This window comes from Protopterus annectens, chromosome 3.part1 (genome assembly GCF_019279795.1).
Source record: "Protopterus annectens isolate FY-2018-M chromosome 3.part1, PAN1.0, whole genome shotgun sequence".
NCBI classification, from domain to species: Eukaryota; Metazoa; Chordata; order Ceratodontiformes; family Protopteridae; genus Protopterus; species Protopterus annectens.
The window spans coordinates 425256543-425280857 of NC_056732.1; the positions used below are offsets into that span (position 1 = coordinate 425256543).

The 24315-nt window shown below is 36.3% G+C and overlaps 1 protein-coding gene across 1 annotated transcript in view; it reads right to left on the minus strand.

Moving 5' to 3' along the window:
- The window catches only part of DPP6 (dipeptidyl peptidase like 6), a 2722860-nt gene that overhangs the window by 230970 nt on the left and 2467575 nt on the right, over positions 1 to 24315 (minus strand). The window contains exon 17 of the mRNA XM_044066886.1: positions 5578 to 5625. Within this exon, the coding sequence (XP_043922821.1) occupies positions 5578 to 5625 (48 nt within the window). The remainder of the gene's footprint in view (positions 1 to 5577; positions 5626 to 24315) is intronic.

The window sequence follows — 24315 nt, forward strand, 5'->3', positions numbered from 1 at the left end:
CAAACCTGAACATTGGTAGGCCTTATCAATGTACAAGGTTCACTTTGTTCAGTGTTGCAAGCCTGACACATCTTTTGGGATCTGGTATAGGGCTGTGGCAGTGCACCTTAGATTACAATGAATGGAGACTGCCAGATAACTAAATTGTCAATGTAGGCATGGAGTAGCTGTTTGGCTAATGTATTACTCCATGCACAGTCCTCCTGGAAGCCAGCCCAACATATCTGTTTTACTATTACACTTAGAACAAGATGCATAGAAGAAATCTTTCAGCAGTTAAAATGCCCAAAATTCACCTCTAAAATAGAGTAATGGTGTTTATATTATGCTGTCGAAAACTCAAACTGTCAACAGCGTAATAATCGACACCAAAATGTTGAAACCCCCAAACATCGGACACACACAAAAAAAAAAAAAACCTAAACACAACACAAATTGTTCTATGTAGGGGGGCAAGCCCCCGTGCACCCCCCACACCCCCGCTACTTAAATATACTAACTCTGAGATCGCACTACATTGCAGTAAACGGAAATCTCCCCTTGTGGAGATTTCCATTTACATGCGTGATGACTTTCGCTTTTGACATTTTGGTGCCGACAATATCAGCTTCGGTATTGTCGTCCTTCGACAGGGTGAAGTAGACCCGAGTAATGCATGTCATTCTAGTAAGCAATTTATTTTCACTATAATTCATGCATTTAGTAGACTAGAATTTTTCATGCAGATTTTTAAATAGAGTAATCTAAACCTTATTAAATGGGGTATGATTTTCAATTTTTTAAAACATTTTTCAAATGTGTTGGAGCAAATTTTCCCATATAGTTGTATGTATCAGTAAGTATACATTCTATGCTGATGTTGATGTTTTTACCTTTTTACATGACAGATTGCTACCTTACATTACTTAATTCACTTATTGACCAGTTACGGCTGATTAGTTCCTGGAGGTAAGTCCATGCAGCAGCTTAATAAAACATACCCGTACTCAGATTAACACATTTTTTCAGTGCTTCCTTAAAAAATATTTCACCTTGTAGATCATAGAACATCTAGACACATCTACATTAACATCCATAGCACCTTTTTTTGTACAGCACATACATGTGAATATATGTCAAAGCAATGTTTTATGATAAACAAGGCAAGAACTGCACAAGATGTGCACATTAACTGTACTGGAGCAAAGCAAAGCAAACACGGGTTGTATAAATGTAACCTGATGGATAGGTAGGTAGTTGGCAGAGATAGCATGAGGTCTGGTAGCAAAGGATTTGCTCAGTATAAAACTGGCAGCCAGTAACAAATGTTTTGCCAGGTGCAATTTATAAATCAATAAGACATGCTAAAGAGTGATGCTATTTTTCTGAAACATTATGTCTCCTTTCATATGATATGTACCTCTCAATCAATCAGGGATAAATTTCACAGAATCAGGGACAAAGACAGAAAAAATCTGGGACACTTTTAAAATATTTGTGCTATTAACTTGAGACATTCACAGAATCACAGCATATGAATTAATGTACATTTTGTGAGGTAAAAGAAATCTACAACTCTTAATTATTGCCATTATTCATTAAGTTTAACTCACCAACTTTCCTCCAAAAGTCACCAGTTTTAGGAGGGATTAAGAGGGACAGAGCTAAAATTTGAGTCAGAATCAGGGATGTCCCTGAAAATCAGGGACAGTTGAAAGGTGAACCCTGATTTTCATTTCTGTCATTAGACTAGTTTAATAAAATGCTTATTATTATTTTTGTGCAAGCAGTTTTTTTTAATCTCACACAGACTGACTGTTATATCCTAGCATTTTATGTTTAAACTGAATGTCTAGTAAATTGGTTCCTTTATAACTTGGAGCTAAAGCTGACATATGAGAATACAAATTTATACTGCCTTAATGGCAATTTGCAATAGTATTACTTGTATCACTACAAAGATAAAACAGTCTCTCAGAGACAGATTCAGAATAGAAAATCCTGTCCAAACTAGCCTAACAGTGCTTTGTAATTTACCAAGTGAGGAGTTTAGAAACATAATTTGCCAGAATACATCACAAAAAGTATACTTAAATAGTCCACAACTGAAACAAGTGTATATAATAGTCTGCTGGTGGGCCTTAGTGTGGAGAACTTCAATATAAGCCAGATCAATAGAGATACAGGAAATGCTTGTACATCACACTAAAGCCAGAGACATTAGAGACCCACTAGATTCTTTACATCTGACCTTTCTACAATAATTCCAATGGTCTACAGTGTAGTTTTGTAAAAGGTACAGGTATTTCAAAGGAAAAATAAAAGTATAGTAAAGAGGGGACTTCAATGATTGAATAACACGTGCCACAATCACAGTGAACATCCTGAATGTTCCGAATGATGGTAAAAGTGGATAATATGAAGTATAATGGAGGGAAAAAAGGTAAATAAAAATATTTACATTTCTACAAATTTAGTAGTAACTCCCTAGAGTCACACCATCCATTAAAGGCTGATATTGTGAGGGGCTGACAATATGAGTTACATCTTGTTTTAATTTTTTTTTTCTGGCCCTGATTTCTGAGTATCAGACATAATCAAGCTTCAGTCCAGAGTACCTTACTGGCAGTATGTTCTTTAGTGATGATAGTCTTGTGGCTCATTCATTTTCCACAGGGTAAGAGTCAAGCACATGGAATAGTGTCACCATCCATGATGAGTATCAGGGCTGTTATTCTTCAAGTTCTATCATGCCATCCATGGCTGTGACTTCCACTTACATTCCCACCTGAAAATGGAGTGGCACGGTCATTCCACAAATGCCCTCTTCAGTTTAAAATACTTCTCTCTGCTTTGGCAAGTATGGTTGTCATGGTCCATCTCATAGAACATCCAAAGCCCCTACCCCAAGTTGGGCAAGCCAGCATTAGCTAGTTTACCCTCATCTCATGGTCTGACAATACCCAAAAATCAAACTTGGCTCATCTGATTCATATTCAGGAAGTCATTCCCCTAAACCACAAAGATGCCTGATGTGATCTGCACTCATGAAAGATAAGCATGTGGCACCAAAAACATTTAAACAGCTGTTTTTTATCAAAGTGAATTTGTACAGAATAAATAAATAAAAGAATTGTTGGATATGAGAGAACAGTTCACACAAGGCTTATAAGAAAGGTTACTTATTTAGAAAAAAGATGGCACAAGTACTGTGTGGTGTAGTTCAGCTTCTCCATGGTCTCCATGGCTATCAGTTTAATAAGAATCAATGAATCGGTTATAAGACTCAAATCTTAATAATAGCATAAGATTTAATAACTAAGTATCTTATATGCAAGTAACAAAATGAGCGGTTCCTTAATTACAAAAATGTAAAGTTATGAAATGAGGCAAAAAGAACATGAGGTAACAAGAAAGACTGTTTTAGGGACAGGGTTAGGGTGAGCCATCTAACTATGTGACTTAGCATAATTCTGGAGTCTACAAACATTTCAACTTAATATTTTCATTTCAACTTAATATTTTCATTTCAACTTAATATTTTCATTCTCATCTTTTCACAGTCAGCTTCATACTGCCATATTTTTTTACCTGTGTTCCTCTATTTGTTATAATAAGAAACAGTGCATTGCAAATCAGTGGTGTTATCTACTAGATTCATTCTGAAAATTGATTATACTGGCAGAATATTGCATGGCAAATGACACCATTACTTCATAGCAGAGTTTTTATGACACTTCCTCCCACGTGATATAAGGCATATATAAACCTGAACAAGTAGAAAACAGGCTCATTCAGCAAGCAGTGATAGCAAAAGCATAAAACAAAGTAAACGTATCCATCAGAGTAGCCCTCCCTTCAATTAAATCGGCTGTGGCATTCAGAAAAACAACAGGGAATCATGTTGTACCAATTATCGGTCTGCATTTCTTGCAAAGGAACTGGAAGATGAATTGTTTTTGTGTCTGTAAATAGATTTACAACCAGCAATCCTCACAAGGAAGTTGTATTATAACCAGATTTTAAATGAAGATACAACAGCAAGAGTATACATTCATGCGAACAGGCTACTATACAGAATTTTCAACTATCTAACTGCAAAGATAATAATTATCTTTCTCTCTCCCTCTCTATCTGCTTTAGATGTTCCACTCTGGAATATTTTTGACGACAGTAATGGAAATCAGGATTGTAACTAAGAGTTATTCACCCCTGAAAGGGGATGATTAAAACAAATGCTTCCATTCCATCTCTATTTTGTCTCAAACAGGGAATGAGATAGGTTTGTCCACTTCCTTCCCTTTATTTAGTCTAGCTATTACAAAGGCAGGAATTTAATTCTGTGAGAACTTTTCCACAGATTTTTCATGTAAAGTTACATATTTATGCAGATTATTTCCATTAACAACTCACAATTTCAATTTTATTTCAATGATAAAATTAACTCAAACTGCTGACTTAGTCATATTTCTGGATATTAAGGTAATTTCAAATAAACAAATAAATAAATATAAATGCAAATATTTTATTCTAAGGTTAACCCTGTCAATAAAGCTATTACAAAAGTTAATCAGAATGTTTGGTAACATAGTATTACTATTGTATCTTTGTAGGCTAGTAGTAGGCAGGCAGTTTGAACAACCACATACAGCCTAGATAGGCACCATAGGACATATTGACAGTAGTTTTACCCCCATTTGTAACAGTCATATTAGTACTGCCTGGGGTAGTTTTATATGAAGCTATCCAATCATCAAGTTATAACATGAAGGTGTTCCACAGGGATAGAATCCTTTGTGCAAGAATGTTGTGATGTAAGCTGAGTGTTTTGGAGAGATAGCTCTTTACGCTATTAGTGTAGCTGATGTGGTTATACGCAATAAAAAAGAACATTCATAGTCTAAACAACAAAACAGACTTCTTCATAGAGGAATCTATACAAGTCAGAAAACATGAAAGATTTTTTAATTTGTGTGGATGGATGAGAGAGCTTAAGCCCTCCTCTTGATCAGGAAGCAAGTATTTCAAGGTGGTATAAGAGGTAAGATACATACTGACTGATACTTTATGTTTGATGATTAGCCTACTAAGGCAGGAATACAGAGGGACTGACAATTCTTTGGTTTACTGTGCCTGTTACTATTGAAAATATCAACTTCAGGTTTCAACATCAGAATAGCAAACCATCATTTAAAGCATTTTTATATTAAATCAACAATCAGTTTTGTTTGGGAATTTCCCAAAAATATTAATGTTGTAACACCCATTATGCCACAGACTGCCTGAGACTGTTAAAGAGCAAAAATGACACTAATAAATAGTATGAATTAAATATTAAAATCATTTTCTAGCATGTTGCAGTTACATATTGTACAGAACACGTGGTTATTTTTCTTTCAGTAGACCCACTTATTTGATGCTATTCAACGTGTTTGCCTGTAAGAGACACTGAACTGACATTAACAGATCTCTCCCGGTTTAATATATTTCATAGCATTTCAGGGAGAAAAAATTGGTCAGCAGTATTTAGTATATCCTGTTTTTTTCTGCTGTAGTCATATATTGCTATTAAGACTAAAATGAAAGTTTGTAACTTACTATTCTGATCTGATGTGCTGTGTATGCTCACTCTAGGTACACCTGGGCCTAGAAACAAAATGAGAAAGAAAAGACTTATTATTAGTACTTGTGCAGCACAATCGCACTTCCAAGACTCAAAACAAAAATACATTTTTTTAGTATTTTCATTTGATAAATGACACATTTTCCTTTGTCATTTTCACATTTATATTATAATGAGAAGAGGGGTACACAGAATAGCTAGCTTATGACATAAATGTCTAACAAATATACAGTTTTAGCACAGAAGTACTCTACGCAAATGAGAAGAAAATATTTTAAATTACTGAAACATATATATGTTATCAGATGTATGATAAAATATATTTAAAAGCATTAAACAATACATAGAAGCTTTAATGACAGAAATGTTTTCTAAAGTACTAATCAATCCCATACAAACCATCAATTTAAACATATTCCTTATTTAAATCAGTAGTTTGTGTGGAGTTGTGTGTTTCTTGAAAAAAGTGTTTTTAATGTGAACATTTACAGGCATTGATTTGGGATATTAAATATGTTTTATCATGAATCTTACTGTTAATTTTTACATAGCATACAGTATTATATATATATATTTCCAGAAAACTCATAATGTCTCCCACTATACCTCACTGAGATACTGTGCTCCATGAGTACGGTAATTCTAATACAGTCCCAATAACCTTTATAGCATGGACAGATCTTCCTGCCTTTGTACAGTTTTATAAAAGCACTTATATTTGAGAGCTTTTAGAAAGTCATAGACTAAATAGTCTTCCTTGTTGAATCTTAATAAGGGGAAAAATGCAATCTTTATCGATTTAGTATGTCTTCCCTCTAACTGTAACCTTACACGTGAAAGTAATGAAAAAAAAAGTTTAATACATGTCAAAACCTGAAGACACTTCATTGAGTTTGTCAATACCATCCTTTACAATTAAATGAAAACACAGAGTAAACACCTTTGAATAACTGTCATGGTAACACAACCTAATACCACCCCAATCAGGTAACACTCACAACAAACAAAATATAAGGTATCACAGAACAGAAACATACCTCTCAACCTGCAGACACTGAAAATTATGTCCTTGAAAAGTAAGTACAACCAGTCAAAAATCTGGACATCTAATTAGCGTAAAATTTGAATATCAGCTAGCACGTTACTTTTTCTGCTTCAGGTAAGAATGTGGAATACTATTCAGAAATAAAAGTTTAATAAAAAGAGAGTAGCAAAAAGGATGGAAAAACAGAAGCAGCATATCAGAGAGACAATGTAAAGAATGTGAGCATGTAGACCTTAATGAACTGTATTGCAAAATCCTACCATGCAATGCCAGTTACTTAGGGAATATCATGTTTTGATTCAATTGCAACCTTGTGTAATTTATTTTATGTGCAACTGTGTTGGTATCCACACGGAATATTGAGGTGGTCAGCATCACTACTGTGTGACTATCAGCATTTGTGTCAGTAAATGTTCTGCTTGAGCCACAACCATCTCATTTGTCATGTGTCCTTATATGGTATCAGGATGCACAAACACAGCTTTCCCATGAAACACACATATGCTTTGCAGTTGATGTAATTTTGTGACATTCGTACAGATGTATGATTGCATGAACAGTACCAGTGTGTGGCATGCGATGCATAACCAAGGATGTGTTTGGAGGTGTTGTCACAAATGATTTGTTTAAATAAGTGAGAAATGTTAAGGGGAATACACAGTTAAGGAGAGAGCTGTTTGTGGATGCCACCAGCCATATCCAACCTGAGAAAATAGACAATCTGCTAGCAATCAGTTTGTCTCACACTTCACCAACCTGTCGCCACTGGCCATCAGCCAAAGTACACATGCAAACATTACTCAGTTTATCTTCTCAGGATGGCAGCTCACTTGGGCACTCTCTAAGGCTAAAAACACAGAATTAATATGCCCTGACAGCATCCCAAGTTACCTATAGAGTGAATTAAAACATGACCTAGCATACCCAGTTGGATCCCTACTTCACCACAGCCTCCACACAGCCTATATTCTTGCAGAAGGGTGTACAGCAATAGTCATCCATCTGAACAGGGGTGGGCCATTATCTGATGCAGGGACTTATAGACCTGTACTCCTGAGACTCCTTATTTGTGAGGCAGACCGAGTCATCATGGACCTTATCAAAAAGGTCACAGGTAACTGTGTACAACTGTGTACAAAACCCATGTTTGATTTATTGAGGCTACATCATGTCTGTTACACCTGTTTGATGTCTTTAAGAAGGTCACAAAGGACATGCATGAGGAAAAGACTATTATCCTGCAAAACTTGACCTTTGCCATGGCATTTGACACAAATCCCCACTCAGGTATTGCAGATAAACCGTCTTAAGGGGATATAAACACATATGCCACAAAGTGGGTCGACAAATGGATCACATACAAGAAACATACTGTCAAAGTGTGTGCAATCACCTCTAGCTAGAGTCCTGTGACCAGGTCCCTACATCGGGATTCTGTACTAGGCCCTTTCCTGTTCATTATATAAGTCTCAGAAGTAAAGACAAACTTAGACATTCTTTGTCAGACCAGCTTTGTGGACAACTGTAAATTTTGGACAATCATTGAATCCAAGAGTGGTATTGGTATAATGCAGAAAGTATTTTAACACACAAATGATTGTTGCCAAAGATATAGAGACAAATTAGATTACAAAAATCATGATTAGTTTCTTTATGAAAGCAAATACACAAGCAAATTACAGTATAGATAGGACACCCCTATGAGTAGAACAAGTGGTACATGACCTGGGTACTCATGTAGATAGTAAGTGGAACTTCCACCAGCATGGGACTACAGTGGTGACAACTCACTTGTATGTAACACAACTCCTGAGTATGGGCAGGCCATCCACATCAAAACACACTATAGTCCCTTTGTTCCCAGCCCTCATCACACCAATAACTGAGTACAATGCACACTTTTGCATGTATATATATATATATATATATATATATATATATATATATATATATATAATATATTATATATATATATATATATATATATATATATATATATATACCATATATAAATAAAAACCTCAAACCAGGCACAGGTTTGGATTGTTTTAATTTTAAACTACAGTGTAACACTGTCTGTCTTAATAAAAAGAAGAGTGAGAGGATTTGCTTGAAGTGGTTATTACCATTATTACAGATTAATAAATAATCACAACATACAATATATCATATATCATATATAGATCACACAATGGTATTATATATTGTGTTTATTTGTGTGTCTTGTGCTGTGTGTTGTTTTGCTGCTCTGTGTCCATGTCTGTATTTGTCCTTGTTGTAGCTGAGATTTGAGACATATTCCATTGTGACAGTCACATAATATACAATAACAGTGTAGATGATATGATTATATCCATATGACATGCCCTTATCTGCTGTACAGGTTGTCATTGTGGCTGTCCATTCCATCATGCAGAACTCTACATGGAATTTATTGAATCCTCTTCTTGTGTGGATTAATAATGCTCTCTTCTAAAGTGTCAAACTCTATGAAATTTCCATATTATTTTAATATGTGCATGTATTGGTATTTATCAGTATTTTCCCTAAAGAGTGGATATCAGTGACCCTGAATTAACAATAAGAAAAATAAGAAATAATATAGAGACTGTACCACTGACAATGAAACTAAAGATTTAGAGTCACACTGATTGGAATAAAATGGATGGATAAGAAAAAAAAAAAAAAAAAAAAAAAAGTTAATGTGCATCTGTTACCAGTTGATTTTAAATGGCAGCATCTTTACGCCATCTGTAAAAAAAAAAAGTTCCATCATCAGCAAGCAGGAGGGCAGAAGCCTCCTAGGAGGTATGCACTTCTTCCCAGCTAAAAATTGTACACACCAGTCTTGATTATCTAAACTCACCTTGTCTTCCCTACCCCAATACCATCAACCCCTCCATGCTTCTTAAGCCTTCTACTCCACTTTTTAAGATTTGCTTTTTTCTGCAGATTATATGTTTCTTCACTTAAAAGGTGTTTGAGTATGTTGGTGATGTTTTATTATGATTTAATAAAGAGTTTTGCCACTATTGCTCCTGAACAACTATATTCATTTTGATCCTAGCTTTGGTTATTTAGTTCAGAAGCATCTGGGTGATTTTACAGTTACTAATTTTCTGTGTGGATTTTGCTAATGTTTCTATTTTCTTACCACAATCCAAAGATATGTCAATTTGAACTGCACATTGGTGTTGTTGTGTATGAAGCTGCCTACATCTTGTGATAGAATGGCATGCCCATGTCACTCTGACGTATAGCTGTCACTTACTGCAACCAGCTATGACCTCCTCATGACCTTGTAAAGGATAAATCAGATATTAAAAAAATGAATCATTATCACACATTTAATTTTCCCCTTTGAATAATGTGTGCATAAAACCACTTTCATGGCTGCCACACTATTTATTTACGTATTTGATTTTGTTTATTGGGAATGTTCATCTGGGAACTAAAATGCCCACTTCTGACAGGGACCCAGGGGAAAAACTCCAAAACAGGATAGAAATACATTTTGACAATTCAAAAGAAAAGACAGTTAGCAAATATTATTTGCAATGCATTTCAAATCAGTCAACAAACATTATTTACAAAGCATATCAGATTAAGGAAATGCTGGCTAGGCTTATGTAGGTCCTTGGGCCGATAACCTAGTACCTACCTATGAACCTATGAACCTATGTGTTTTTCAAGATGTGAGTAAAATCAGAAATATTATATTAATACTCTTGCATAGTATCCATAGAAGGCAGAGTTAGGATTGCATACTTCAAACTGTAGGCGTGGTACAGTTGCATAGTTTATTACTTGCCAGGTGATAGTTTAGGGCAGATTTAAATTGTTGCAGGTTATTTAAAAACCTGATATGGTTTGGAAGTTTGTTTCATGCCTTGCGGATGACTACAGAGAGTAGTGAACCACTATAATATTTATTTGATTTATTAACAACAGTTAGTTTAAATTTTGAGGATCTTAGGATTCTATTTGGTACATGCCATTGGATGAGATTTGCCTGCAAGGGTATTTTTAAATGGATGGTGAGGTATTTTGTGTGTTGTGAGTAGCTGGGGAGGGTAGTTTGTTGAAGTTCAAGCCAGTTGTGGGTACTGAGTGTTGGGCAGTGGTGGGAGAGGTTTGGGAGGGGGCAGACACATTTGCTAATTTTGTCGTAGATGCTTTTAAATATGTGTTTGGGAGAACAGTTGAGATTTGTGAATATTGTTGAGGCATATAGAGGGATAGGAAGGAGAATGGAGGTGTTTTTTATACGATCACCTAGTGCGTGGTTTGCTCTGTAAAGACAGCCTAGTTTGCAGTGTGTTTTTTCTTTTGACTACAGTGTGTCTTTTTAACTGCAGTTCTGCTGTGCAGATACAATTTTAATTTGTTAGCAGTGATAACTCCTAGTAATTTTGTGTTGCTTGAGGAGGTAATATTAAGGTCAGTGTTGTTTTGATTTTTGTTTTTGGGAAGGAGTAGGATTAGCTTGATAGTGTAGTATTGTAGGAAGTCTTATGTAAAATGATAAACCTTTCAAGTGTTAGAGTTATAGAAATTGTGTATAAACCCCCCCGTAGCCAGAGCAAAGACTATATACCTGATTTACATAAGTAAATGCACTCGGTGTGTTAATGAAGTACACTCAAGGAAACCGAGAAGTACAGTAGAATAATCTAAATAGGTTCATAGGTGTTTACTAGGCTAACAACCAAAAGGGCCTTTTTAAGCCTAGCCATGCATCCTGAATCTCTGACAAGTTCTGATACCCTTGATAAGTGTACATATCCTACTTTATCGTTCATCTGCTGCCTTAAATGTAAGTTTAATTACCTCAGATTTCTGAAACAGTTGCATCTATTTTCTTCTGTTAGTTCTAATTTGAGTCTTTTTTTTTTCAGGTTACCACACTAATCTTCTGTGAAACAATATTTAAATCAGCTAGTACAATTTTTATAAGCTCCCTTCTGGGTATAGTTAGCTTAAAGGGTTGTCTTGAATAGATCTGTATTCCATAGGGATTACATTTGTTCTTTTATTTGCAGTTTGCTCTTCAGCAGTGAACAGTACCCACTCATAACTGAAATTTAAAAGATAGTGAAGTTAGCTAAATGCAGCTGCACCTGACACGGGTAGGTAGTTATCTTTCCTTAATGTGTTGTTCTTTTTTGACTCTCAAATGTATGCAATGAAGAAGTATTTTGCTTTTACTCATTTGTAAAAGTGATGTATTATGGGATGATAGTAAAGTTGTTATTTGTAGAGTGTATTCTGGTTTAGGAAAAAATACAGTCTTGGGAATAGCACATCTTGCCTCAACAATAAGAAAATTTGATATCATATATAAGGCCTTTAACTGAGCAACACTTTACTATCCTGAGTTTCTGCATGGTGTATCAAGAGAAGGGCCTGATCTAATAAGATGCCTTGTTATCATTGTTGTGTAGGCCATGGTAGGGAAATGCCCCCTGGGTTAGGGATGGTGATGCCTTTGCTCCCTTTAAACTTTCATAGGGTACTAAACAGCATGGCAATTATCTTAGTGTCATTTATTTGCTGGTAGTTAAGCAATTCCAGATTAAAATGAAGTCATTCATCATAGAGTTTGAAATGGTACCTGTACTTTTGTCTGACTTTCTAATAACAACATCATCTACATACATTTGACTGCTAACTTGTGTTAAGTCTCCCAGTTGGTCATTAATGAGCAGTGTAAAGAAGACAGGCCCTACAATAAACCCCTGAGGACACCATCTGAAGTAGTTCCTGTTTCTGAGTTAACAGTTGTTTGTATATCCTAAAAGTTTTGATGGATAAATAATCTTTATATCATAATAGTATTTTGTTAGGAAATCCCCTTGCAGCAAGTATCTGTAGTAGTTATTGTAATAGTTTAGTTGTAGTAGTAATAGTAGCAGCATTAGTAATAGTACTAGCAGTAGTAGTAATAGTAGCAGTATTAATAGAGGTAGCAATAGTAATAGCAGTAGTATTAGTGCAAGTAGTAATAGTAGGAGTATTAGTAGTACTAGCAGCAATAGCAGTAGTAATAACAAAAGTAGTACTAGTAACGTATGACCTATAGTTTCAATACTAATTTTCATGTTTAGGAATATTGTGCCAGTAAGTAAGCCTTCATCTATGCTACAATATATCTGATTGGTAAGAGAATATATAGCTATCAGTGCATTGACATCAGGGTGGAGTCTAGTCTTTTGTCAGAGGATGCATTCTAACAAGTACTTACAGATAATATTTTACAGAATTTTAGAGAGGGCATAAGATAGGTATGGGAATAAAGTCTGCAGCAGATCTGGGTAACAGAACTTTAGCAAGCAGCACTGTAAGTGCATATTTGAAAGTGTATTGTATGGACTTAGTATTAAAGGTCAGATTGCATATGTAAATTAGTGGCCTGTACAGCAAACTATGACCACCTGTAATATCTTGAGGTGGATGATGTGGAATTCAGGGTTAATTTTTCAGTCTGTTTTGTCAAGTAGCTACTGTACTTTACTTTGTTATGAAGTAGAATGGAAGGCTGTATATACACATACACGCACACATATACATAAAAAAAAAATATATATATATATATATATATATATATATATATATATATATATATATATATGGATTCCATACATTTGGTCGAATTATACTTAGTCAAAAATGATTCCAGGCATTTCACTTCAGTGAAAGCTCACTTCACAGAAAGCTCACTTGGTCGAAGTTCATTTGGTTGAAAATGGAATATAGCACCTGCCCCACTGCAGTGCAACCCTGGAGTGAGAATATTAAATAAGGGGGGTGTGGGGGGCACATCACCCCACACTGCAGGGTGTGGGGGGCATAGCCCCCCCACATTATGCCAATAGTTTTTATTAAAGGTATATATATATATATATATATATATATATATATATATATATATATATATATATCAATGCATTTCTAATGGATATACCTTCTTATAATAGTGAATACATTAAAATTACACCACCCATTATGGGGGGGCTGTGCCCCCCACCCCCCTTATTTAATATTCTCACTCCAGGGTTGCACTGCAGTGGGGCAGGGGCTATATTCCATTTTTGACCAAATGAACTTTGACCAAGTGAGCTTTCAGTCAAATGAGCTTTCAGTCAAGTGCAATGCCTGGTATCATTTTCGACTAAGTGTAATTCGAGCAAATGTATGGAATCCATATATATATATATATATATATATATATATATATATATATATATATATATATATATGTATGCAAAGTTAGGGTTGCAATTAAAGTGCAGATATTTTAAATTATGTTACTGGCTTGAGGTGGAGAGAACCATTTTTCCTTTATATTTTTAAACATTTCTGTTGTGACATGTTTAACAGAGACTATTGTGGGAAAGATTTTACTGCTGGCTATAGTCTGACTACCCCCTAAAATTGGTTGTTTTGGCCCAGTATGTCTTTTGGTGTCATGCATTGAGCTTTGGACATGTTGGAGTTTATACTTACTTCTCATTTTAGTAGTTCACGTTCTTAGAACTTTTATCAATGATAGGATTTGGTCTTCACGTCTGCCCTGCTTTATTTCAGTGTTTTTAATCTACTTCAGTTTGAGTTTGAGCCAATGTGTTTTTATGCCTTATTATTAAGTGTTTAGAGTTTGTACTGAATTAGATCTATCAGATTATATAAACTGGACAAAGCAGATTTAGGACAAAACAGTTGTAGAGAGAGCTCCAGTTTAACAACTGCACTTCATGTACAAGTATGTCATCTATTGATTTAGGAACAGGTCTGGTAAGCACTATTCTGGAAGACAGTTTGTGAAATCTGAAAGACAAGTTGACAGTTATTGGTTTATGGTCACTGATCAAGTTGGAAAGAGTTTCAAGTGTTCAGTATATTGTGAGGTATATCTATTATTATGATTTCTAATGCAGAACTAAGTTTAGTAGTTGGGTTTGGTCTGGTACTGTCTGAAACAGCTTGAAGGAGATTATGGGATGTTATGAGTCTAGTTCGCTAGCGTTATTCTTCTCCATCCCTCAGGAAGTTTATAATGTTTCACGCAACTTAACATTTTGTCCAGGGTTGTCTGACTATTTGAGATAGATAAGACTATAAAAAAACTTGTCACAGTAGTATATCACAACTTTATTCTTTGCTTTTGTCTTAACACACACTGACTTCATCAGAACAGTATGCTACTAGTAAACCCAAACATATACAAAATAGAAATACCAATCAAAACACAGAATTCTGTCACATGATATATGTTCATGAGCAATCTTATTAAATATTAATAACATTAAAATGAGCTAATGAAAAAAATACTAAAATGAGCTAATGGAAAGATATGTAATTCATAATGCTACTTCACCATAAACAATAATCAACTTATTTGTCAAGTATCTTTCTCCTTTTATTTCTAAGAAAACATTTAATATTAATTAAATCATTTAATCTAGGAGTTTTTTTAGCCCCTGGCAATTACATTCATTTATACAAGATTCATGGCATTTTTTCGACAAGTTTAGAAACTTTAAGGAAACTTATCATTTTTTACCTGAGAAGAATCAGGTAATGACAGTTGACATTTGTTGATTATTTACTTCTATTCCTCATGAGAAATGCATAGAATATATCAGGCTTTATTTGAACAATTTTACTAAGTTTGCTAACCAAGAGATTAGTTTTTATTGTACCTTAACAGAAATACTTTTAGATAAGACTTTCCAGGCGTATTGGTCAATAGTTGTGGTTCTGCATGTTAACAGTTTTTTTCTCAAATATTTTGTTTTACTTTGCAAATAATATAATGTTTAACAATACAATCATCAATGAAACAAGTATTATAAACCTTTATATGTACTATATACATGTTAACAGTTTTATGTGCATTGCATGTCACACAACTTTTTATATTATATTTTGTAGTGTGGTTATTTATATTTAATAAAAAAGTTTATAAACAAATAAGAGGGGTATCAATGGGTTCTTTCTCTGCCCCTGTTTTTGAAAACATTGTACTTGGGTGGTGGAACATGCTTACTTAGGCCTATTAGAGACAAATATAGAATAGTCTACTATGACAGATTTATGGAGGATCTTTTTTTTGGTTGTAGGAAGGACTATAGAAGACTGTCAAGGAGTTGGTTGAACAGATGAATGTTGACTTCAGTTTTCTGAAGTTTGTTATAGGTGATGTGGGGATTAAGATGAACTTTTTAGATGTTACCTTGCGTTGAAATGAGGTCATCAATGATTTTGACAGTAGGGTCTACAGAAAGAGCATGCTTTCTAACAACTACTTACATTTTTCAAGCTGTTATCCTAGATTTATGAAGAACAATATACCTAGAGGACAATTTATAAAGGCCTCTAGGATGACTACATGTGACACATTTTTTGAAGATGAAATAAAGTTTATAATGACGTTATTTGTAGAAAGGGGTTAATAGATCAGATAGGTTGAAAAACATTGCTAGAGAGATTTCTTTAAAAAGAAATAGTTTGTTTCCCCCTATTTTGAAATCTCCTTTCACGTCTCTTAACGACACCTACCCCACTTCAACAATAAAGACTAATATGAATGGTTTAGTTTGTAATTCAGATATCACACTGGATAGTTTAGATATTATGAATGTTACCACAGATGATTGGAATATACTGGAGGTCAAATCAGAATTGTTTAATGTCGTAGGAAGTAGAACCTGTTTTGTATATAAAAAGCAGTGTTAATATTAAAACTTTATTACAATAAGATACTACCACAATTACCCCATTACACCTTTTTCAGGTTTAGCGAAGGGGATGTATAAATATCGGAATTGTAGCAGGTGTAGATACATTTTAGAAGGGTCTTTTATTAATTTAGATCATACTGATTACACCATACCAGTACCAGGGAATTTTAATTGTAATTCCAGTGGGTTACTGTACATTTGTATTTGTTCTGGCTGTAATGCGTTTTATGTAGGGATGACTAGTACACGTTTAAAATAAAGAATAAAAGAGCCTGTATATGCTATGAGGAAAAAAGTAAGAATTTCTTCTTGAGCATTCTTCAGAGTGTAATGTTTTTAAGAAATTTCTCTTTTCAGTTTTAGAACCTGTTTTTGAAAACTTATGGGGTGGCAATTACAAAAATAAAATTGAACAAAGAGAAACTCTATGGTAAGGTAAGGGGCTGTCAAACCTCCTGGATTTAGTGATTTAATTAATATTAAATGTTTTCTCAGAAACAAAAGGGGAAAGATACTTGATAAATACATTGGTTATTGTTTATGATGAAGTAGGATAACGAATTACATAATCCCCTAAATTTAACAAATTCCATGTAGGCCCAGTGTAGAGTCTGCATGGAATGCTACCATGTCTGTGTACATGGCTCCCCCTCGGCAGTGCACCGTGCATATTAAACATGGGATGTTGCTGAAGGAGAACCATGGGACACATTTATTGAATCAGTGTAGGGAGTGTGGTGCTATCTGTGTCTGCAGATGAGTAACACCCCCCTGCACTGTCCAATAGGAGTATAGCAATGTAATTTATTTATTTATTTTTTAATAAAAATCATATTTGTGTGGAGTGGTGCAGAAAACAGCCCTGGTAAGCAGTGCCAAGACACCAGACATCTAAAAATAGAAACCAGACGTATTTAATTATTTATTTAAAGATCAAGTTTAAGTGTAGCTGAGTGGGTTTGCATGGTGATCCGCTGTGCTCAGCAGTGTCTAAAGGTAGCTCAGAGGTATATGTAAATGTATGGCAACAATTCACATAGCCAAATGGGTAGAGTTATGGCCTTATGTGGAGTAGGTGTAGGATATGAATACCAGAAGAAGATATTAAGCATTAATTTTCCAAATATAAATTATACTAATTATTTTTAAAATCCTGCTCTGCTGTCCTCAGCTAAGCTCTGGTAAGATGTGCTAAGCCTTGTTAAGCAATGGTTGAACAAGATACATTGTAGCACTGCCTGACACTGCTTGGCACTGCTCGGCTGTGCTTAGCTAGTTTGCACCGTTTATATATCAGAAGATTGAACTCTAAAAATAGCAAATGCTCTTCTATTGAACTTAAAAACGTGAAACCTTAAAATTTGAAGGAACAGATCAGCGAATTTTGTTCCTAGGAAAAACATTTGCTGATCCAAAAAAAAAAAAACAATGTACAGGCAAATAAACTGGAGGGTTTCGCACCCCACACACCCCAACTTAAATATACCAATTCCGAGATCACAACACAGTGGAGAAAAAAGTCCAGAGAACAGCCCATCGATTTTTTTTCCCTGGAAAAAATCGATGTTCTGTGCTTTCGACATTTTCAGATTTCATGTTTTAAAGTTTGATATAAGAATGTTTGCTAATTTAAGCATTCGGTCTTCTGATAGGAACCCAGTTCACACACTGCTAAGCACTGCTAAGCATTGCCAGTTTAAGCACTGCTTAGTTGAGCTGAGTTGGTTTGTGAGCTGCTAAGTGACGCACCACATTTTTAAATATTGCCCAATGGCATGTAAGCTTGTGCAGATAGGCTATATTAAGCCCAATAGGTGGGAATACAGGATAATCCATTGGAGTTCTGACTCTGAAGGATACAATGGCAGGCATTGGAGAGGGTTCACACTTTTGGGCACATGGTTCGGGCATTCAGGAGTTCAAGGTCATAGTTGGACTCCTTATAAAAAAACATGAGGACCGGCTGATGCAGGGAAGTTACCAGGGCTCAGAGTGCAAGGCAGAAGCCTGGGACCAGTTGGCAAAGGACCTCACCAGTGCAACTGGTATCCCCCACACAGGTGAGCAGTATCATCGCAACCATGATGACCTGAAATGATGGAAGGGGCTCTCTTGGATTTTGTATTTAAGTACTTGTGTTTCACCAATATTTAATCTTGCTAAACTGGTATGCATAATGGATTCCTTCTCTCCCAACAGCTTCAAAGGAGAGGGCTCACAATATCAGGGTGCATGCTGGACTGCACCATGAGTGTGGTTAGTACAAATGTATTTTGCTACCTATAGTCAAGCAAAAAAGAGTTAAACAGTAACTGTGATTAGGTATATACAGTAAAGATTGTATTGCAGTGAATGTGGACTTACACCTGTACTGCAAGATGTGCAGACTGCCAGCTGTAGTGCCATAAGCAGGGAAGACTAGAGCATTAACTGTAACAAACCATTATATGCAATAAAGAGTAGTAGTGGAATGATTGTGGAATTTCAGCTGTATTGCAACACCTACATAATTACAAATGTTGTACAACAAAAACATAAAATGATATCATTAACTGATTGAAGGTTTCTCTAATAAAGTTTGTTGTACAATGACTGTGGCAGTAGGGCTGTTTTTCAAGCGATCAATTATGACAATGGTTGTGCAAGAAAAACATGAAATAGTATCTGTACCTGCATGAAGATATGTCTTATAAAGTCTGTTGTGCAATAGGGCTATTTTGCAAGAAATCAATTATTACAATTGTTCTGCAATATACCACAAATTACTATCAGTACCTACATGAAGGTATGTCTAATAAAGGCTGTGCAATAAGCATACATTCAGAGTTGTTTTGTAAGAAATCACTTATGCCAACTGGTCTGCAACAACACATGGAGCAATAGCGATAACACCAAGGTAAACGTGTACAGCAATATTGTCTTGTTTTCACCATTGCATGTCTGATACAAGCTTTCAGGCTGTGAGGTATGGTGCTGTAGTCAGGTATAACAGTGTACTAGTTGTACACTGCAAATAATAACCCATAATTGGGTATTGGTTGGCCACAAATATTTCAACACACTAACAATGTAATGTGTACATCCGAATTCTACATAGTCATATATACATGACTTAGTATCTCTGTCATGCTTGAATGTCATGCATGTGTGTTCAAATGTCACTACAGTCATGTATAAAACTGTACCCGCATTAGGAGGTCATATTCTGGTGCCAGGTGAGCTCTAGGCAAATATCAGTCAGTCAGTAATCACCAGTGACTCAGTATCTCAGTTTGCTAAGTTCTGTGCATGAAGTGAATTTTTGCCACACACAGACCAGGGTTTGAATCCAGTGCTATGTAGATCTATATATTACAGTATCAGTTACATAATGTTTACAGATATTCTCTCCACAGGAACTACAGGTAAATGGGTGAGGTAGCTCATATTATGAGCTCATTATTGTGTGTTTACATGTCACAGACTGTTACAGTCTTTACCAGGAATGTGAAAATACAGCATAAAAAACAGGAAATAAGTGTAATAATAAAAAAATAAAATAAAATAAATAAAATGTGTAAGCTCTGGTATGGCTGTGTGCCTGGACTGTGTGCTAAAGGTAGCTGCAGTCAGTTAATACATTTGATGCAAATGTTCACTGCTGTCACTGCTATTGGGTTCTATCCCCTTGTCTTCCAAGCAAGGCATGATATCTGTTAACTGTCTGTACTGTACACACAGATGTCTCTCAAGTGTCATACTGTCACGGAATGTAATGACCATTGTGTATTCCCTCTGTCACAGATGTATCATTGACATGATTATTTAAGTAGCGAAGTAAAACTACATCAGCCCACAGTACACCTCAGTAGTAATATAGGTACACCTGATGCACAAGTGTTCTGTGCAGCTGTGAACCCACAGTTGTTACCATTTGGCCCATACTGTCCCAAATGGATAGCTTAAGAGGTATGTACAGCAGCTATAGGGCACATTTACAGATAAAGAAAGGACAGACCTGTTGAGTAGATAGAAGTATTGTTGTCAACTATATAGCCTAGAATGGTATTACTAGACTGTATTTTTCTCTTTCCCCACCCATTATCTTCAAATATTTATTATTGTTCTTCATTGGTTATGCTTTACTATTAACATATGTTTTTACATAAACTTTGTTTTGGGGCATGTGTTTTATTATTGTTATGATTAAACTGGTTGCATATTAATATATCTTGATGAATCACCTATTCTGTTGGCCTTATGCCAAGCTGTTAATATAATGACTGTTCTTTTGTTTATTGTTGCATTTCACATAATATGCATTGAAATGTAATGAGGTTATTTCCAATGTTCTGGCATGCCGTTGTTACTAACAATGGTTTTGTTCATAACTAACCTAAATATATTGCTGCACCTCCATAATTACTGCAAATCAGGGTAGGCCACATATGCTGATCTACTTACCCTACCTCAGCTGGCCGTGGCACTGGGTACCAGCACATCTGGGACCCAAGCCAGTGGTGCCACCTCTGCTGGCCCTGCACCACCTTCGGGTGGAACCTCCTCGGGGATGGGGCCCGTTCCCCCTCTGGGAATTACAGATGGGCAGTAGTCACCTAGTATCGACTACTGCCATGGTGCACAGGATTCTTCATAGGCATTATGAACAACTTCTGTGCCAGCTCCAGGGCAGACTTGACAACCTGGTGGGGCCTGTTGGCCCTGGCACCCAGCTTCTAGCACAGCCACCTTTGGGGCTGTGAAGGAGCAGTGTGGGTTACCCATGGGTGGGGACCTCAGTCATGCTGCTGCTATCTGAAAGCACATGCTCCTTGGATTCCATAACACCCTCCCTATTCAAGGTGTTTACCCCCCTCATGTGTCACACACTGCCCCTGTCTGCTGTCTGATTTGTCTTGTCTAAGAACCAACAAAAAAATTGACAGAAATCCAAAAAAAACGCTGACAGTCCTGTACTCAAAACTTTTATTCAGGGAAACCACAACAGTTAAGTGCTTTCGACAGCAACCACAGGCTGACTTAATCAGAATTGAAATAAAACAAAAACATGTAATAAAAAAGTAGGTAATAAAATAGGAAATTAATATATTAAAAATTGAACAACTTTAAATTTCATATGCTCGCAATTTTAGTAGGCTAGTTAAATTTGTTGAAATTTAAAGTTGTTCAGTTTTTAATATATTAATTTCCTATTTTATTACCTACTGCTAATTTTAGATCAAGTTTTTTTTAGGGTATAGAGTTGTTTGTGTTTATATACTATGTTTTTTTTTATGGCTATGGCATTTTTTATTACACTTGGCACTTTAAGCATATAGAACTATTTACTTGATTGTTTAATTGACTCAGGTGATGCGTTTATGCTATAAATTAAACATGTTTTTGTTTTATTTCAGTTCTGATGAAGTCAGCCTGTGGTTGCTGATGAAAGCGCTTAACTGTTGTGGTTTCCCAAATAAATGTTTTGAGTACAGGACTGTCAGCATTTTTTTGGATTTCTGTTAAGTGATTTGTCTTGTCTGTCTGAAATTGCATCCTCTCCTACCCGACTTATCTCTCCACACGTACCTATATCCCTTCCCCAACATTCCACTCTCTCCTTAAAAAAATGGGCACCTGTCCCACAAACAAAATGTTGCCCCATACATAGCTCTCCATTTTGCATGTGTCCACTTGACACAACTAATTTGGTCCAATTGGTCTGACAACACATTTATGTTGTCCTCACCCCTCTCTCCGCCAAATCTGTCAAAATGCACAGCTGTTGCTGTACAAGAAATGGAAAGGTATGGCTCTTCCCTGCATCCATCCTGCACATCCCTACCTGTCTTTCACTATGTTTTTCTCCCTGCTTGCCCCCATTTTACCACCGTTCTATCATCCCCATTTTATTTTCTTTTTAAATTTTGATCACGAATGCCACTGACAGACTGCAGTTGAACCTAATGGGAGAAATGGGAGTGTACCTTGAACTCTGATGAAAAAATACACAAGTAGACAGACAAGTAAATATTAACAGCAAGACATTAGGCCTGGGATAACAGGTAAATGTTCACTTTTATCAGCAACATCTTTAAACACACCTGCTAAGCCATCAATGGCACAGTATATGTTCACCTGGGACCCTGTTGCAGAATAACTGTCTGTGAAAGCCATGCACATACCAATGGATGCACACATGTGTCACAGCTGTATGTATGACATACATTTGGAAAATACATCTACTGCAGCACTGACTCAGTAGCTCAGTCTGTTAAATGCCTTGCATACAGAACATTTTGCCACACACAATCCTGGGTTGGAATCCACTGTGTTGCACTTCAATTACATTGTTGTGAACACAGCAAGTAATGACTGGCTCATTTAATTTTAATCTCCATAGATTATTGCTAATGAATTATCAGCTACCCAGTTTTACAAGTCACAGGCCTGCAGGTAGGGACACACTGGACACATTTGGATAGCCTAACTATATTCGCCTACTACTTTGCTATTGGAACTGTTCCATAACAGATGTACCTAAGTACATGCTTTGATTGCACTGTAATGGGTACCCTTACCCTGGCTCTTCTGTAACGACAGGGCTGCCACAGCTGGCACAGTTACATGTACAGCATGCAGGCCTCCAAAGTGTTCACACTACCCCCCATTGTGTCCTAGGCTGCAGCAGCAGCTGCAGCCTGGATCATACATGACTATTTGTTAAGGTAGCTGCTACAGACTGTACCTCCCAACCTCCTATACCAAGGGATCCAGACACAATCATGCATAAAGGGCAGGGTCAAAGGTCCAGAGATAGGTACATGTTTCACAGTTTTCCCCTACAAACATAGTAAGATAGAATAGCAGCTATGAAGTGTGACACTCACATGTATCGCTCCCCCTTCTGATGTCAACTTCATACATCTCTACAGTGGACAGTATTTGTACACACTCTCTGTGATGATGTAGTCTCCACACCTCAGTAATGTCCATCTCAAAAACTATGAATGCGGCCAGGGTCTACATGGAGGCCTTATATATTGCACTGTCGTGCCATGTCATTGGCTAATGATGGTGCAATTCAGCTGTGTTGGATGGAATTAGCAATTCTGAGCCACAGATTGGTGCACAGGCAATTACCCGTTAATGAGCCTTACCTACAAAAGGCAAGCAGCTGCTTATGGGGAACAGGTCTGTATGTGGTTTTACTCACATAAACAGCGTATGTGCAAAGCATTTCCAGGGGAACACTTCAATAAAAGGAATACATCACTCTATCAGGTATGTACTACATTTCCCCATAAAAAAGGATGCGGTTGGGAGGATGGAGGTATGGGGTATAGGGATTAAAAGACTAGGCTTGTATTAGAGCTATGATACTGACATGTCATTGATACTCTACTGTACAGCACCTACAGGCATGCCTCTCAATTGTCCCTACTTTGACTCACATCTCTGCCCTTTCCCTATCCATCCCTCCTACAACGGTTTGCTGTTACACCTAAGACATAGTGTCATTAAGTAAGGGTGTACACTCCTGTAACATCAACCTGTTGACTGTAATTCACTTCCAATCAGTCTGTCGATGTCACACATAATTAGTACTAACATTGTAAAAGTGTCCCTGAATGTCCCTGATGTACTCTGGCTATGTCCCTGTTTTGTGAACATTCATCCCTCTCTGGTTGAAAGCTATGCCTAACATACCTATCAACCTCCTACAGTAAGACATCAGGACAAAGACATATTTAATGGGGGACAGAGGCCCAAACCCAGTGACAGACTATACATATTGGCCATATAAAGTAAGAAGCTGATTAGACTAACAGATATTACTGTAACATAACTGTCGTCTGAGGGGTCTGACAGGTGACATATTCTGTGTCAGTTTTTTTACAGAAACCATCAATCAGTGGACAACCATTTTTCAGACATGCACACAT